This window comes from Brassica napus, chromosome A7 (genome assembly GCF_020379485.1).
Source record: "Brassica napus cultivar Da-Ae chromosome A7, Da-Ae, whole genome shotgun sequence".
NCBI classification, from domain to species: Eukaryota; Viridiplantae; Streptophyta; class Magnoliopsida; order Brassicales; family Brassicaceae; genus Brassica; species Brassica napus.
Genome location: NC_063440.1, coordinates 9,542,096 through 9,560,301, shown reverse-complemented (window position 1 = coordinate 9,560,301; position 18,206 = coordinate 9,542,096). Strand labels below are relative to the sequence as shown.

The window sequence follows — 18,206 nt, the reverse complement described above, 5'->3', positions numbered from 1 at the left end:
ATGCTATCACTAAACCCAAACCTAAACTCCCACCTTCCAAATACTAAACCCTAAATCCTAATCACTAAACCCTAAACCCAAGTATAGACTATAAACCCAAATAGAATAGAACAAAATACATAGTATAGTATAAATTGGTAAGCAAAAAAAACACTTTTTTTTAATCGTCAAATGGAACATACATAATACGGTCACTAAAACCAAACATCAACCCCCACCTTCCAAATACTAAACCCTAAATCTTAATCATTAAACATAAACCCAAGTAAAACTCTAAACCCAAATAGTATAGAACAAAATAAATAGTATAGTACATATAGTTATAAACAAGAAATTAATAAATAATGAATTTATCAAACAATCGATGGTACAATAATACAACAACCGTAGCATACTATTTAGTTTGGTACTTGCGAATTGTACAAAAATATAAGAATCGTACTATACTATAATTTTCTTTCACTACATATAGTATAGTCGACGAGTTCATCTTCTTCACATCTTCCTCTTTTTACAGACATGGTGATATACACATTCACTAGTCCAGAGTAATTATTCTTCATCATACCATATCAATACAACATACTATAACAATTTAAATAACAATGAAAAAAATCAAGATGAACAACATTGAAAAAAACTAAAAAAAAAAAAGAAATTGTGATGTCACCTCGTTGTTGTCTACGGTGCCATCTTCTTCTCCAAACTCAATTCCACAAGCCCAAAATCCATATTATTTCTTAGTCTAGTGGTTTGTGTTCGTATGTATAAAAAAAACAGAGATTGGAGGAGAAGAGGAAGAAGAAGAGAAAGAGATGTGGAACAATGATAACCACAATTTATTAAATTATTTATTTAATATCTATTTTGATAAATAACTCGTAGCAGGTCACACATGTTGAATTGAATGGTAATATAACATTATTACATAAAATACATGTACTGTAGATGAAAGTTAGGGGTTTTAGTTATGTAATGAATTATAATTTGTTTGAAGGTTATACAGCCCAATTTCCCTATAATTTTTATCCATGGTTTGTTTTTTACCAATCAAAAGGGATGATATGATCATATGTACCATTGCAACCTTTTGTATTTTGATTTGCTTTTGAGTGCGGAAGAAGCATTGGATAAATAAAACTCAGAACAAAGAGTCAAGTTTTTGTCATTTTTTTATATGAACTAAACTTTGAAGGTTCGTGAAAGTTCCGTTAGTTCAGTGGCACGACTAAGGGTTCATTAATGCTTTTATATCGGAAGTCTGGGTTTTAAGCTTCCATAGAACAACTTAGGTGCAGTCAGACGCCGTGAATCTTCATAAGTTATGTATAGTTTTTTACTGTAAAACATATGTAATATTTCTCCTAATTTGTAATAGAATAATTATACAGCGTTAAAAAAAACTTTGAAGACTTAAATAAAATGTTTGTAATTACTATCCTCAAAGATCAGTTAGTTTAGTTTGAATATGGTACTTGTAAATTGTAATGATAACAAACATTGCTACGTGTACCTCATTTGAAAAAAATCGAACGATTCATGTCTTAGCAAATCGAAATACAATTTTTATTTGCTCATGAGTCTAAAAAGAAGCATTGGATAAATAAAACTCAAACCACAGATTTAAGTTTTTGTATTATTTCTTATTTAAACGTAACTATGAATGCTAAAAAATGTAAGTTACTACTATCGTCAAAGTTTAGTATGAATAAGGTACATGTAGTGAAAACAAACAATACTACATGTGTCTCATTTGGAACACACAACCGCCTGAACAACTCGAAATACAATTTGCTCTTCAGTGTAAAAGAAGCTCTGGATAAATAATACTCAAAACAAAAAAAATTGAAGTTTTTGTTGTCTTTCTTATTTAAACTTAAGTATGAGGACTAAAGAAATGTAAGTTACATGTCCTCAAAGTTAAGCTTGAATAAGGTACTTGTAGTGAACAAACACTGTTACATGTATCTCAACTGAGACACACCCAACCGCGCCTGAACAAATTGAGATACAAAATAACAAACATTTTGTAGCTAGATTGCTTTCAAGTATGCAAGAAAAATTGGAAAAATAAACCTCAAAGAGACATGTTTTTGTTATGAATTGATCACATTAAGGGGCATTTTTTTTTTACTTTCTATTACACCTAGAGACACTTCTTACAAGTGACACACTTTGTTGTAGACCAGCAATAGAAACAACACTTGTGGACACTCGGTAATATGTGGATAGGTGATTTGTGGACAAATGATGCGTGGTTGGGTGATTTATGGACAGTTGATGTGTGGATAAGTGATGAGTAATATGTGAACATGTGTGGACATGCGATGTCAATGTATTCTTAGTAGATAACATGGACAAACTCTCTGTTTTGATTCCATAAAATTATACAACAATACATGGACTCATGTTACTAAAATTATACCACAAAATGTGGACAAAGACTTTGTTATCAAAACCGTTACCAAAAGAAAATTTTTCTTATCCATACCTAACTTCTTTGTTATGATACGAAAAGTTGACAAGTTGTGGACTGAATCAAAGCTAATACATATGTTTTTGATACAATTGATTGTCACTGCCAAGAACTTCTAAAAGATACCATTGATTTGCATAGAAACTCCACTGCTTTTCTTCTATTTCTCCCCTGTATGGACCTCCTAAGATTCATCACAAAAGATAATATTGAGGTTTCCGTTTTACTAAAAATCCCACGAACTCAATTATGTTAACTTAGCAACTGTTTAAGAACAGCACACGGCTGAGGCTGAGGTTTAACTTTCTCTCCTTCGAGAAGAGATAAAGAAGGTTTTCCAGCACAAGTGCTTCTCCAAGTTCTGCAAGGAGCTTGTCCAAATCATCGTTTTCATGTAACATCCTTACCTATGAGGTACTCATCCTCATCGATTTTCAATATCATATAACTTATCAGTTCCGTACCTTACCTATGAAGTACTCATCGAACATCTTTCTCCTTAGATTTAATACCACCACCAACGAGAGATGAAGCAGTGGGTTCGTCGTCTCCAATACGAGCACTTGGCTTCTTCAGCCCAATTGATAAATTAGTTGCAATTAAACTTCAATACAGATGAGAAAGGAATGATATTGTGAGTATGAGCGGAGAGAAAAATCGAAGAAGCTTTTAACTTCTATCGGAGAGTAATAGATCTTGCATGTCAGAGATTCTCACTATTATTGCTTTCTATTTCTGTTAGCCCCCAAACTTTGTGTACCTTCAATAATTTATTCTTTATTATTGCAAATACTGTGTAGTTTGTTGAGTTTAACATGGAACACTTTATCGATGAAAATTTTCCACCTTCCTTAGCTCTAGTCACCGATGAAACCGTTAGATATTACTCACGACCAAAGAGATGTAACATTTGCTCCGATACCAAATATAGAATTCAAAGATCAATAAGAATAACTCTCTTATTATTTTTTATTTTTTTTAATTAATGTTAAATTTATTTAAAAAACCTTTTGTGTACATCAAGTGTAACTAAGTTTGAAACTCTGGGGAAAACCTAACTTTTTACAATCCAGTGGCAAACCAAAATTGTAGAAGGCTTACGTGCCTCTTTTTGTCTGTGGACCTTAGCAAAGCAAGTCGGTTCCTCACATTCTTATCCAGAATTTTATGGAGAACTTGAGCTGAACGAGGAGTCTTCCCATGTAGGCGCTTGTTCCTTTCACACCATATCATATGGATAGCAGCCTGCATAGCATATCTGATACACAGCCGCGACCTGAAATCCATCTGTGAACCAGAGAGTGATCTAATGATCTCATTCCAAGACGTTGTATGATTTGAATGTGATATACCTTTGGCGAGGTTACGCCAAATCCAGGATGAGAACTCACAGGAGAAGAACAAATGGTTTCTAGTTTCATCCAGATTGTTGCAGAGCGCAAACTGAGCTGGTATAGCCATGTTCCATCGCACCATACGATCCATTGTACTGAGCTTATTATGCATCAACAGCCATGTGATAAAGGAGTATTTAGGAGTAGCTTGAGAAAACCAAATAACTTACTCCCAACCACACTTCTGTTGTACCACCCTGATGAGCTCCCAAGTCTCATAGGTAGAGAACATAGTCTGATAGTCAGATCCTCTTTTCCATAGGCTAACATCATCACCCTCCACCATCAACTCTCTCGTGAAATCAATAATGTCTTCCACATCATTGTATCTCTGAACTCTTTGCCTCCTCCTCCTATGATAAAATAATCACATCATTCACCGTGGCATGCGAACTAACACTCATATCAATGAACCCTCTTTCACCAAATATATCAAAAAGAACTCCCGCTTCCGACCAACAATCAAACCAGAAAGAGGTACTCTTCCCATTCTTTATCTCCTTCTTATAAAACTCTCGAGCTATGCTTCTGAGTTTAATAAGCTTCTGAGTTTAAACTCTCTTATTATTAGTATAAGAAAATAACTCAAAACTTAAGTTCTCATTCTCTAAACTCTTATTAGCTATGTCACATTTCGATATCTTCTTATATAGTGTCTAATAACTCCTAATCCTATTAATTAACATATCTAGATAACTCCTAAACATATTGTAAATCCTAATTTCTAATTTCAAAAGGATTAGGTCTTTAACTTATCTCTTAAGTTTCATTTTCTTTTATGCTTAATCCAAGTCTTGGCATTCTATGAGTAGGTTCGACGTAGATGAACTCTCTTCAGTTTTCAGCAGCGGTCACACACACACACACAAAATGTACTTAAAATTCAAAGGATCTGGTCACAAATACGTGCAAACCATTTTGTCTGTCTCCATCAAACATCGTAAAGTTGAAAAATCAAATATTTTCTTTTTCCTTAAATCCTCATTCTATTACAAGATCCTCGCATCTATACACACACATGAATCATGATAGTAACCACATGTCAAAATCATAAGACAGAGACAGGACCTATAAACATGTAAGTCACTACTATCACCACGCGGCCCTGGACGTGCTTCCCACTTTCTTTAATTTTTTTTTATTCTACTACTTATAATATCTATCCTCTGCATATATTTTCACTTCAAATTACAAAATCTATCTCTCAAAAAATCAAAATTTAGGTATGCCTCCTCCGGCAATGCTTGCATTTGATGATGGCTCAGATAACGAGTGGAAGGGTTTCACAGTTTTCCCTGAAGAAAACCCTTGCCGTAACCCTAACTATAATCTTAATTTCTTGGTGAAGAAGGCAATTCTAGAAGGTGAGAAAACAACGGGTCCTATTTTCTCCCGTCCTTCGGAAAGAGAAGACAGCTTCAGAATGGTATTACCTCCAGCCATGCCTCCGCCTAGAGACTCAGCCGTACCGCTTCCTATGCTCCCTGAGCCGATGAGGATCCGGAAGAAACTTAGCCCCCAAGAATCATCCCATTTTACGAGGAAGTCTCGTTACTCGGACAAAACCTTCTACAAGGAAGAAGATTTCAAATGTAACGCCTTCTGTTTGTCTCTACCTGGCTTCGGGAAACAAAAGTCGAAACGCCAAGATTCGATGGAGAAGAAGATGATCAGTACATCTTCTTTCACTAACTCCACTGTTTCAACACGCTCCTCGGTCGAGATATTCGAATGCGGTTCCTGGGCCTCGACGACAGCCCTGATGCAAGATAACGGAGGAAGATATGTGCAAGAACTGGTGACTTCACGGTCGTCAATAAGAGATTACCAGAGATCGGCTGAGACTTCACCGCAACGCCGTGTGAGATTTTCCACACCTTCTTCGGCTTCGGTTTCTTGCCCTACTTCGCCGCGGTCTTGTATCACCCCACGATTGCGTAAGGCTAGGGATGACTTTAATGCCTTCTTATCCGCTCAAGACGCTTGAATAAGCAAGAAAAAAAAGACACCAAGACTTTTTTTAATGGAAGTATGTTGTGTGTATGATTTATGTGTATTAATCTGAGATTATCTTCATGTTTGTTTCATATTCTGTTTTGTTCTTGGCTAACAAAGAGAAAAACAAAGGAACTATTTGTGCATAAATCTTATGAGAAGAGAGGGACAGAAGTAGGTAGAGAAGTGATTTTTTTGCTTACATTACACAACATTGGTAAATATTAATACAGAAAACAGAACACTAATCTTTGTCCTTTCCATACCATAACTACATATTAATACAGAAACAGAACACTAATCTTTGTTTTCTCCATACCATAACCGTACTTTTGAACTACAAAATAAGTACCCATATATCAACTCTACGCTTATACTAATACAAGAAGCAACTGAAAGTGCAAGATGGGTACTCTGTATTATTATGTCACCAAGTATTATAACAGAATAATAAAGAAGGTTTTTCTTAACAAAGAAAAAGTGTATTACTAACTCCCTTTCAAGTTAACTTACATGTCACACTCAAAGAAAGACTCTAGCCTGACACATTCAAAGATCTATTCACAATCCAAGAACCTCTCATGACCCATAGCCCTTATATTTTGTGTTCACATACATTAAACCCCAAAACCTTATGCTTTTATCTTTCTTTTGAAGTGGTACCTAACAAAGTGCATGCCTCTCTCTATTTATATTCAGTAGAGTTTGTGGTTCACCACCCTAGCCAACTTTCCAACGAAAAAATATTCCCAAATTTTTCTTGTAGAATATTTTTAAATCTTGTTCAAAGCTTTTTGGAATTCATCCCTTGATGTATTTTTTTCATCAATGTAACTCTTTGGTTGTTGGGCTTCAAAGTAACCTCTAGTTCAACTTTAGGCCAGCTCAAATTCTAATTTTCAAGTCAGCTACATAGCTTCGGTTCATGTAACACTTCTTATACTACTTCATATAGTACTTTGGGATTGGTACATAAATATCTTAAAGAGTTGTTTTCCTTAAGTTTTTAAAACTCAATATTCATTGCACTAACATCAACAGTAAGTTCCCACCACTCCTTTGACTTTGTTGCTCTACTTAATTGCCACATTGCTTTGATGATTATTGGGTTGAAAACAATGGGGCATCATTCAACACTCTCTCTGTTGTTTTTTTGTTGCTCAAACCAACTTGATCACGAAATCTCCTCCCAATACCTTGGAAATCTATAGAGAAGGAGAAACCACCATTTGACAAGAGTGATTTAAGAAGAAGAAGAGATTTTTTTTTTTATCATCAGTTGGATCGACAAGGCTAGTCCATAGCAACTTTACAACGTAGAGGAACACGACGGCAGAGATGAATGAACATCTAACAACTTTACTAACGACACTTGTAGAAAAGATTTCTGTTTAAATCGAAAAACATGAAGTAAGGAAAAGTTCGAGCTTTGATGATTTTGGCTCGAAAACATGTATTTAACATATTTTTTTTACCGTTTTAATGTTAAATCCCATTGATTTTTTTTAATTTTTTTTTTTTTTTGGTAGGTGTTTTTTTTTTAATTTTATTAGAACATTAGCATTTGGTAAATGCATTTCTCTAAATGTTTTTCTAACAAATGTTAATGCTCTAATAACCTATTTATAATAGAAACGAGTAAAAATACTTGAAAGAAGACTCTAACTTTTCACTTCCTCGCTTAACAATACAGTTAAGACTGAACCATGACCGAACATTAATTTCAGTTATTTGATTTACTATGATGGATTACTTATTCCTTTCTTTTCATCTTTATCATTTTTGTTTTTCGAAAATTGGATAAATATCTTAATATCAAAATTTTATTTTGAGAATATTAAATAATAAAATAAGATGTTTGATCTCAAATATTTATTCTTCTAAAACATCAATATATAATATTTCTAATTTATATTTTATTTATAAAATATGTAATTTTATTAAATGTGAGTAATTATATTTAATCATATTTAAGAAAGGTTAGCTTCTTTTTGAAAAATATATGTATTTAAAAAATATCAACTGTAAATATGATACATTTTTAATTGTTTGAGGCATTTTAGAAAAATTAGAATTATATGAGCTAAAATGTACTAACCTAAAAAGAAAGAAATTTACCTCAACATATTACAGATAAACTTTACAGCTTAATTAAGAAAAATTCTTTGAAATACACTAAGTTGGATACCGCTTTTCAAAATCTATTCAATCAAAAATACACTAACATTTGAGTTTGGTGATTATTGTTTGTATTTAGTATTTAGGGGGTGGGACTACGGGTGACTCTTTGGCCGAAGCGGCTTTGTACTATGTTTTCACCAATTAGTTTGGTTAGACTTTCATATATAATATTTTGGTGTTCAAAAAAAAGTATTTAGGGGATTGGGTTAGATTTATAAACTTTTATAAATAATTTTCAAACATTTATAAATGATTTTTTTTTTTTGAATTATACAGAGGTATCCTGGCCCCACATAAGTGATCCAGACTAGTCACGTGTTGCCACGTGTCGGTCCTCTGTCCCTGGCGATGCCGAAATGTTAATTTCCCAGTGGCCGGGATTCGAACCCAGGTGGCGGTACTCACAGCTGTAAGCCCTTTACCACTAGAGCTAGAAGCCCCGGTTTATAAATGATTTTTAAACGTTTATAAATAATTTAAGATGATTAATCTTGTCTTTTTCATAATAAATTTTAGTTATTTATGACAATAAATATCATTTAAAAAGCAATTTAAAAATGATATCAAATTTGAGGTAAAGTTAAAATTCTCCATTAATTAACTCAGTGTTGATTAGTAACATGTTAGAGCTTTTTAGAGTAAGCTTGAGTATTAAATTTAAATTTCTAAGAAAATTAAGAAGTTTTGGGCACAATTGTAAACTTTAGGAACGAAAAAGCAATATGCACCATAAGTTAAGGCATGAACCAGTAGTTTTCTCTTGTAAAGAATATAGCAATTTCTTTTTCTTTTTTTTTTCTTATGAAAAGGAAGTATATATTAATTATTATCAAAATCATCACACTCACGACATGCAAGCAAGTCATTTGAATTTTAAAGGTGCGTCTCCCACGTAAAACCATCACATTTCGAAACCCAATATATAAACACATCTCTCGACCATAAAAAGAAATTCAAATCCAATCAAACTGAGAAACATAGAGAAAAGGAAAAATAATGAAGGCGGCCGTGGTATCAGTCCTCATCCTACTCGTGATTTTCGTGGTCTGGCCGGGTATCAGCTGACAGGAAAGACTTACCTGGAGCTGGAGGATACGTACGGAGGCGACGAGGACGATGACAATGACACAAAGTCTTGGTTTCCTTTGGACAATCAATTATCATTGAGTTATTATGATAGGATTTGTCCAGATTTTGAGAAGATCGTTGCTACCAAAGTGAGAGAATGGACAAAGAAGGACTCCTCCCTTGGTCCAGCCCTCCTCCGCCTTCTCTTCCACGATTGCGGTGTCACGGTATTGCACTTATATACTTATTCAACATTAATCGTTACTTAGTAGTGTATATATAAATATATATTAACCTCATACTCTCATGCAAAAGCTCTATGTTATCGTTCATATATAAAATTATAGTTTACATAGTTTGGAAAATGTCCTGATTAGTGAATGGTTAGTCTATATAATAGTAATACATTTGAACGAGAAGATAACAAATCTTTTGTAAATCAGGGATGTGATGCATCCGTTCTTCTAGACCACGAAGGATCAGAGAGAAGATCCCCAGCGAGCAAAACCCTAAGAGGCTTCGAGCTAATCGACGATATCAAGTCTGAGATAGAAAAAGCCTGCCCTGGCTTAGTCTCCTGCGCCGACATCCTAACCGCAGCTAGCCGGGACGCAACCTTCCAACTGGGTGGTCCTTACTGGCCTAACGCCTATGGGCGTCGTGACTCCACCGACTCTTACGCTAGAGATGTCGAGAAAGTCCCTTCAGGCCGCCGTGACATCACTGCCCTTCTCGAGACGTTTCAGTCTTACGGTCTCAATGTTCTCGACCTTGTTGTCCTTTCCGGAGCCCACACCATAGGCAAAGCCTACTGTGGCACCATCCAGTCGAGGCTTTACAACTTCAACGCAACTTATGGAACTGATCCGTCGATTGACTCCAAATACGCAGATTTCTTGCGTCGCAAGTGTCGTGTAGCCTCAGAGACCGTTTACCTAGACGCTGCAACTCCGGTGAAATTCGACAACCAGTATTACATTAATCTTCAAAAGAATATGAGAGTCCTGACCACTGATCAGGAGCTTGTGAAGGACCCTAGGACCGCTCCACTTGTGAAGGCTTTCGCAGAGCAGCCACCTCACATGTTCAGACAGCAGTTTGCTGTGTCTATGACTAAGCTGGTCAATGTTGGTGTCATCACTGGCGAAGATCGTGTTGGAGTGATCAGGAAGGTTTGCAGCAAATCTAACTCCAGACCTTACTGACTGAAAAATGGGAGGTGAGTTTATAAATAAATCTTGAAATAACTTCTTGTTTGGTTTCAATTGTAATTTTGGTACTCGCTGTCTGAAGATTAAAATGAGAATTTGGCTCAAATCAAAGAATTTAGACACTTTCCATAATATCTGATCATGGTTTTAATCGATACAACATGATTAGAATTTGTCTGAAGGTTTATAATGTATAATGAATCATAAAAATGTTATCTATAAATCAAGTAAATAATATCTATAAATCAATTGTAATTTTGGTACTCGCTGTCTGAAGATTAAAATGAAAATTTGGCTCAAATCAAAGAATTTATACACTTTCCATAATATCTGATCATGGTTTTAATCAATTGAACATGATTAAAATTTGTCTGAAGGTTATAATGTATAATGAATCCTAAAATATTATCTATAAATCAAGTAAATAGCTGTGAGAATAGCCTTTGATGCAAGAAATGAAACATGGGAGACATAATCAGATTCAGACTTTCGGTTAAAGATCATGTTCGTATGTTCTCTATATACTGAAGCTCGCCAAAAAAAAAATAACAGAACAAAACAAGACTTGGGAGGAACTTAGACACGCTTGCCTCGAAGGAAACCCTTGCTGCGACGATTCTTCATCCCCATCTTAAACTTCTTCTTCAGCTTCCTCCCGATGGGTTTTAGAGACTTGTTATGCTTCTCACCATCCATTTCCACATCTGCAAACAACCATATCTATATATATAACACAACATCCCAAGATTAGGCAGAAAAATCGAACATACCGGAGGCAGAGGCGGACTCGGTGGTAGACGAGGCAACTTCCATGAACGGAGAAGGTGGTGGTTGACGAACCGGTAACTTGGGGGCGGCGAGTGCGGCTTCGATGGCGGCGGATTTGGCGTCGTCTCTCGTTAGGGTGAAAGATTCCTTCTCCACTATTTCTCTTCTGATAGCTCTCAATCTCTTCACCCTCTTGCATCTCATAGATTTCGCCATTGTTTTTGCGCTCAAGGTTTTGAGGGAAAAGAGGGGTATTTTTACTTCAGCGTAGGATTTTGTTTATTATATTGTCTAAACCTAATTCTGTCTGGTTACTAATTTAGCTGTATCCTCGGTTACGGCTCATTGAAAAGCCCAGTAACGATATTTATATCCCCAAAATCAATACCCATTCTCTTTCTAAAAAAATTATAATTTGAAGTTTTCACATATATATTAAAATTTGATTGCAAGTAGGAGCTGATCGAAGGTTCTTTTTTTTTTTTTGATATTTACGAGGAGTTTCCTGGCTCCCACATCGTGGATCCAGACTAGCCACGTGGCAGGCTTAGAGTCTTTGGCGACCGCTTTGGATCAGGTTACGTGTTGATCTTCTCGGGCCGAAGAACCCATGTGAAAGCCATCAAACCCGGGACCGTACTTGCAGCCGTAAACCGTATACCACCAGACTAACTTGTCCTGGTTCTGATCGAAAGGGTTGGACGGATCGCAATTCATATTTTGGAACACGAACATAGAAAAATATGAGACTTTCTACCTTGTTGAAGATCTTTTAAATTTTGATTTTTAAAACATTATTTTTTATGTTTAACTATTTTCTATAATTTTTAGTCAATTAAAAATTCAATAATTACAATTAATTTATTCAAAAAATACAATTTATCATTTATAGCTAATAAAATATGTATTAAAGATATGAAAAACTGATTTTTTAGAAACAATTTTTGTTCTTCAAAAACATTGATCATTTTGAAACAAAGATAGTACTTCACACGGAAAGATGATTTAGGATCGAGCTCTAAATATGTGTAGAGCTAGCGCTGTGCAACCAGGTTTCAGTTTGAGTTTTGATTTTTTTTGGGTTATGAATTTTAGCCTCATTCGGATATCACAAAGTTCAGTTCGAATTTGGTTCGGATTAGTCGGGTTCTGTTCAGTAACATTCTAAGACTGGTTGAATCCCATATATTTTTGAGTTTCAAATCTTAGTCAGGGTTTTAATCTCAAAACAAAGATTTAGACTCATTTATAACCGCTGACAAAAAAAAAAAAAAAAAGACTCATTTATAACCAAAACTAAAATAAAGACTCACAATGAGGCAAAGACCAAACATCAACAAGTTGAAATGAGAAATGATCATATTACGTTTGAATCATATGTAATATCTATATTATAAACTAAAGTTAAACAGAAGCAAAGAACAACATTTTTCAAATAAAAACCAAACAATATTATTGAAATGAAACCCAAACAAGGTTCATGCATGAAAATCAAACAAATAACACTTTAAATTAAATCAGTCAAAAATGAAATAAACTTGTCAGTAAAATAAAAATAAATCTATCAGATACTACTTAAATATGTTAGAATAAAGTAAATATGTGGCCAAAAGAAAAATAAATCTATCAAATTTTAATTAAATCTGACTAAATGAAGTAAATATGTGGTAAAAAAAATAAATATATCAAATCATAATTAAATTTGTCAAAGTTACGTAAATATGCAGCCAAAGGATAATAAATCTATTGAAAACCAAATAAATCTGTCAAAAACGGATAAATCGGTAGCAAAGGAATAACAGTATATCAAATTTTATAAAAATCTGTCAAAATTAAGCAAATTTGTTGGGGAAAAAAACAACTAAATTTAACTAAATCTGTGAAAATTTTATAAATATGTGACTAAACTTGACAAATTTATTATAAAAAATACGAAGAAATCTAATTAAGTCCATAGCATTTAAGAAAAATCTGTCATAAAAAAATGTAAAAATAAGTTTGTTGCTACATAAAACGTAAAAAAATAAGTATGAATAATTGCATTTTCATAATTATTTTTTTGATATCAAAAGAGTTAGAACAGATACATAAATTAAATTAGCAATTAAAATATAATTAAAGTATAGTAATTAACTAATGAATTAGGGTTAAACTTACTTTTCCCCTAAAAACTAACGATAAAAAGCATACTGCTAATTTTAGATTTCATCACAGCGACCTAAATTCACCAAAAGAATCTTGACCGTTGATAAATAGTTTTCTTTTTTGTCAATAATGGAGCCAAAACAGAGGATTAGGATGACGAGGAAGGTATCTCCACTGGGGAGTTTATGATCACAGATTCATTTCTCAACTTACTACGCCGGTGGTTAGCCTTCTCGGACACGATCAGTCAACACTTCAACTTCCTGTAAAGAGACAACAAGTCGTTTCCATATCTGTCGTTTTTTTTTTCTTTCAAAATTATGTTACTTCGTGTGGTTCTCTCTGTTTGTATTAAGTTTATATTTATAACCAACTAATGTAAAATGTCTAATCTTTGACAATATCAAATATACAGACAGATATCTCGTATACAAAACCAATCCTAAATCCTCTGAAAACGCCGAGGGAAAGTGGTTTCACTTGAGCAATACCTTGAGGATGAGATGAACTTTACGATTCATTATTCTCCTGAGTTCTTCATTAGCCTCTATTCCTATCCTCCTGCAAACATTTAGCATAAAGATCAGTCACGAGATCACTAAGTTGAAAGAATGAACCAGCCTGTGATCTTGTTTCAGCTCTTACCCGATCTTGGAACCGCTCTTCCCCACAAGAATCTTGCGTTGGCTAAGTTTAGGAGTGATGAGATGCTGTTCGATCCTCAGAGACCCGTCTCGCTGCTCTCTCCAGTCCACTAGACGGTGCTCCACCCCGTATGGTACTTCCTAAGTTCGTGTAAGTTAGAAACCGATAAAGAAGATTATTCTCAAGTAAAGGTTATTACCTGATGAACATGGTCTAGTAATCTCTCCCTAACAACTTCAAGAGAGATGTTTTTCATCACTTCTTCACTCATTGTGAATGGATCTTCCTCCCATGGCTTTGTTACTGCCTGGTCCATTAAATATTGGCTGAGATCTTTGACTCCAGATCCCTTTAGTCCTGATATCATGAAGTACCTTGAACAGAGGAACCATATCTTTTTCAGTTCCCTGTTCGTTGTTATTTAGGTGTAATGAGCTATCTATCTACCTTTCATATGCAGGGAGATTTTGGAACTCCTCAGCAACCTTTAACAGATCTTTCTTCTTCTCAACTAAATCAACTTTGTTCATACATAAAATGCGCTTTTGTTTCGGATTTGCTTCCTCTCCCATGTATGTAATCAAGCGTACAACTCTTGAATCCGGACTACATTAACCATACATAATTAAGTTTGAGAGAGCTCAACATCTACTTGCTAAAATAGCGCAAAACTGCAGTCACAAAGTCCAGCTCAAACAATAAAATGCTAACCTCAATACTTAAAACCATACTAAGATCAGTTAGGAGATAGATTTATCAAAAAAAAGATCTGCAAAGTGACTAACCAGGTGAGATGCCTGTGGACATCAAACATAACAATGAGGACATCAAATAGATCAACGGAGGTCCAAGCATTTTGCACACGAGCCTTGATGTCTTTGTAACCATATCCGCTTTTCTTCAGCATTAAACCAGGAGTATCAAAGAAACACTGCAAATTTTGTTCCAACACACAAACAACATCACTCACTCTACAAAACGATTGCATTTCACATCAAAATCAAAATGATAACCAAGTAGTATGTATATATACGCAACGTTAACAAGAGAAAGCTTACAACTTGTGTATCCCCTTTTGTCAACACTCCCAACACTTCATGGGTCGTCGTGTTGGTCTTCCGTGAAGCAGCTGCAACCTTTGTTCCAACCTGTGCACATTGCAAGAACACAATCACACAACCAAAGTAAGCAACTTTGCGATTAAAAATGAAAACTTTGCAAGGATCGAACCATGAAGTTAGTGAGGGAAGATTTGCCGGCGTTTGGTGGGCCGATGATTCCGACGTTAAGAGACTTCTGGTATTCTTCTCGAACCTCGCCATCACCGAGTTCGTCATCAGCCGACTCAAGAGCAGCCTCAAGGAGAGCCTTTGCGAGAATCCTTGACCGATCCTTCTCTTCGGAACTCTGTTTCTCTTGTGGGAACAGCTCTCTCTCTACTCTTTCTCTGTACCCTTTTTCCCAATTGGGTTGTTGTTTGGGCTTCTTCACGGGGTCTTCGATTGAGTACTGACTGCTATCGAAAACAGAGTCTCCGTTGACGGAAGTGGGTTCGTCTAGATTCGCCTGCGCCGAGTAAGACCGGCGGGTGAAGTTCTGAGGAAGATGGGTTTTACTGAAAGGTGTCTCCGTTCGTGAGATGGAGATTAGAATTCGTAGAGATCTAAAAGCTTTCATTTTTCAGAGGAGTCGGAGGGTTTTAGAGGTTTTTACTTGTTTTTGCGGAGGATGAAAGTGGCCAATTCGGACGTATATGTTACTAGTTTGAATAACTCTGTTGTTTTATTAACATCGATTACAGAGGTATATAAAGCCTCGACTGTTACAATCGTGAATCAGCTATTCCTATAATACAGGAGATGATATTAACAGAATTGGAATATGCAAGAATATAGGAGGCATATTCTATCACCCTCCCTCAGTGTAAGCGTCGGGTTTTGCGACGGTTAGACTGGCTCTGAAGTCATTGAACAGCGAGGTAGGTAATCCCTTTGTGAAGATATCAGCATACTGTGAAGATGTAGGAACATGAAGAACTTTGACTTGTCCTAGCGCCACTTTTTCTCTAACAAAATGTAGGTCTAGTTCCACATGTTTAGTACGCTGATGTTTGACTGGGTTCACTGACATGTAGACGGAACTTATGTTATCACAAAAGACCAATGTAGCTCGTGACAAAGGATGATGAAGTTCGAGAAGTAGATTCCTTATCCAGCAAGTTTCAGCAACTGTGTTTGCCACTCCTCTGTACTCAGCCTCGGCACTGGATCGTGAGACGGTCTGTTGGCGTTTTGAAGACCACGAGATGAGGTTGTCACCTAGATAGACACAGTAACCGGAGGTTGAGCGTCGTGTGTCTGGACAACCCGCCCAGTCGGCGTCTGAGTATGCAATGAGAGTGTCAACCTTGGACTTAAACATTTGGAGACCGTGACCTTGTGTTCCTTGAATGTAGCGAATGATGCGCTTGAGAGCCGTGAGATGCGGAGTTCTGGGGTCGTGCATGAAGAGACAGACCTGTTGAACAGCGTACGCTATGTCTGGTCGTGTTATGGTGAGGTACTGCAATGCTCCCGCCAGACTCCGGTATTGTTTCGGGTCAGGGACTTTGTCGCCAACGTCAGCAGAAAGCTTGGAGTTTACGTCTGCGGGTGTTGATATGGGTTTGCAGTTCGACATCCCCGCTCTTTCAATGATCTCCGAAGCATAATGTTTCTGAGACAGGAAGATTCCAGCTTTGTTAAAGTCAACCTTAATACCCAAAAAATAAGACAGACGTCCCATGTCCGACATCGGAAATTCCTGTTTCAGTCTAGACGTGATATTCTGCAGCAAGAGGGAGCTCGAGCCTGTCAATATTATATCATCTACATACAATAAGAGATACGCAAGGTCGCCTCTGTGCTTGTAGACGAACAGAGAAGCATCAGATTTGGTGGTGACAAAGCCGAGTTTGGTCATGAAGCTGCTGAATCTCGCATTCCATGCCCGTGGCGCTTGTTTTAGGCCATACAGAGCTTTCTCCAATTTGCAGACATGGTGAGGATGCTTCTTGTCTACAAAACCTGGTGGCTGATGCATATATATGTCCTCTGTGATTGAGCCATGTAAGAAGGCATTCTTGACATCTAATTGCTTCATCTCCCAACCGCGATTTAGAGCAAGATTTAATACCGTTCTTATTGTTGCAGGCTTGACCACAGGACTGAATGTTTCATCAAAGTCAATGCCCTCCTCTTGTCTTTTACCATTTGCGACTAGCCTTGATTTGTGCCTTGTTGGGTTTCCATCTGCATCATGCTTCAACTTATACAACCATAAAGAGTTAATTACGTTAGCACCAAAAGGCCGAGGCACCAGCCTCCATGTCTTATTGATAATCTGTGCATCGTACTCCTCTGTCATAGAGGGATTCCACTTGGGATCAGCTAAAGCTTTTTGGTGGTTGGTTGGAATCCGAGAGCTAGAAGAGGTAAGAAGAGTGAAAATTTTCTTTGGTTTAACAATTCCTAGTTGACCTCTTGTAGTCATTCTTTGAGTAGGTGGATTGACTTGAGGAAGAGTGGGAGAACTAGGAAGAGTAGGAGAAGTAGAAGTAGTGTTTGAAGCAGAAATGGGAGTCGGCTGATTTTGTAAAATATTTTTGAAGATAGGAGAAGGAGCGCTATCAAGAAAGGTGTAGGATGACAGATTTGAAGATAGCTTTTGCGCACCTGGAAAAGTTAACTCATCAAACACAACATGTCTGGAGGTTATGATACGATTGGTCTTAAGGTCAAGACACCTATAACCACGATGGTTAATGGGATAGCCCAAGAACAAGCAAGGTGTGGACCTAGCAGAGAGTTTGTGAAGATGAGAGTGATTGACATTGGGGAAACAAAGGCAGCCGAAGACCCGTAGGTGATCATACGTCGGACTGCGACCAAAGAGAATAGAATGAGGAGTGCTGCGATTTATAGAGGAAGATGGAAGGATATTGATGATATGAGCAGCAACATGAAGAGCTTCAACCCAGTATGTTGGGGACATCTGAGCCTGAAAGAGGAGCGAACGAATGGCATTGTTTATGGTTCGTATCATCCTCTCAGATTTCCCATTTTGTTGAGAGGTGTGAGGACATGAGAATCTGAAAACAGTGCCATTGTCGGCCAAGAATTTTGTGAACTGAGAATTATTGTATTCCCCTCCATTATCACATTGAAGTGCTTTAATGGTTACCCCAAATTGAGTTTTGACATATGAAGCAAAATGAATGTATTTAGAGAAAACATCACTCTTTTGTCGAAGTGGATAGACCCAAAGATAATGAGAAAAATCATC

The 18,206-nt window shown here is 36.3% G+C and overlaps 4 protein-coding genes across 5 annotated transcripts; 2 read left to right on the top strand and 2 right to left on the bottom strand.

Annotated features, from left to right (window-relative positions):
- The first annotated feature begins 3,971 nt into the window (after positions 1–3,971).
- BNAC07G08710D lies at positions 3,972–6,000 on the top strand. Its single transcript, XM_013862866.3, has one exon. It carries the CDS (start codon positions 5,096–5,098, stop codon positions 5,855–5,857), a length of 762 nt encoding a protein of 253 aa, XP_013718320.2. The 5' UTR covers positions 3,972–5,095; the 3' UTR covers positions 5,858–6,000.
- A 3,042-nt stretch (positions 6,001–9,042) lies between these two features.
- On the top strand, positions 9,043–10,319 carry LOC106422050 (peroxidase 7). The gene is given in 4 exon segments (XM_013862873.3): positions 9,043–9,099; positions 9,101–9,142; positions 9,144–9,341; positions 9,558–10,319. Coding segments are annotated over 4 exon segments (1,059 nt in total).
- A 392-nt stretch (positions 10,320–10,711) lies between these two features.
- Positions 10,712–11,381, bottom strand: LOC125576456. The gene is made up of 2 exons (XM_048736589.1): positions 11,096–11,381; positions 10,712–11,029 (listed from the first exon to the last, which is right to left on the bottom strand). The coding sequence occupies exons 1-2, from the start codon at positions 11,307–11,309 to the stop codon at positions 10,902–10,904; spliced, it is 342 nt and encodes a 113-aa protein (XP_048592546.1). The 5' UTR covers positions 11,310–11,381; the 3' UTR covers positions 10,712–10,901.
- Positions 11,382–13,127: 1,746 nt separating this feature from the next.
- Positions 13,128–15,668, bottom strand: LOC106421976 (GTP-binding protein ERG). Of its 2 annotated transcripts, XM_048736588.1 has the most exons (8): positions 15,114–15,668; positions 14,942–15,031; positions 14,669–14,814; positions 14,331–14,489; positions 14,083–14,257; positions 13,884–14,023; positions 13,730–13,799; positions 13,128–13,501 (listed from the first exon to the last, which is right to left on the bottom strand). In XM_048736588.1, the coding sequence occupies exons 1-8, from the start codon at positions 15,558–15,560 to the stop codon at positions 13,463–13,465; spliced, it is 1,266 nt and encodes a 421-aa protein (XP_048592545.1). In that variant the 5' UTR covers positions 15,561–15,668; the 3' UTR covers positions 13,128–13,462. The 2 variants fall into 2 exon arrangements, with proteins under 2 accessions (XP_048592545.1, XP_022566646.2); XM_022710925.2 differs by lacking the exon at positions 13,128–13,501 and having other exon boundaries at positions 13,531–13,799; positions 15,114–15,667.
- Between the last annotated feature and the right edge of the window lie 2,538 nt (positions 15,669–18,206).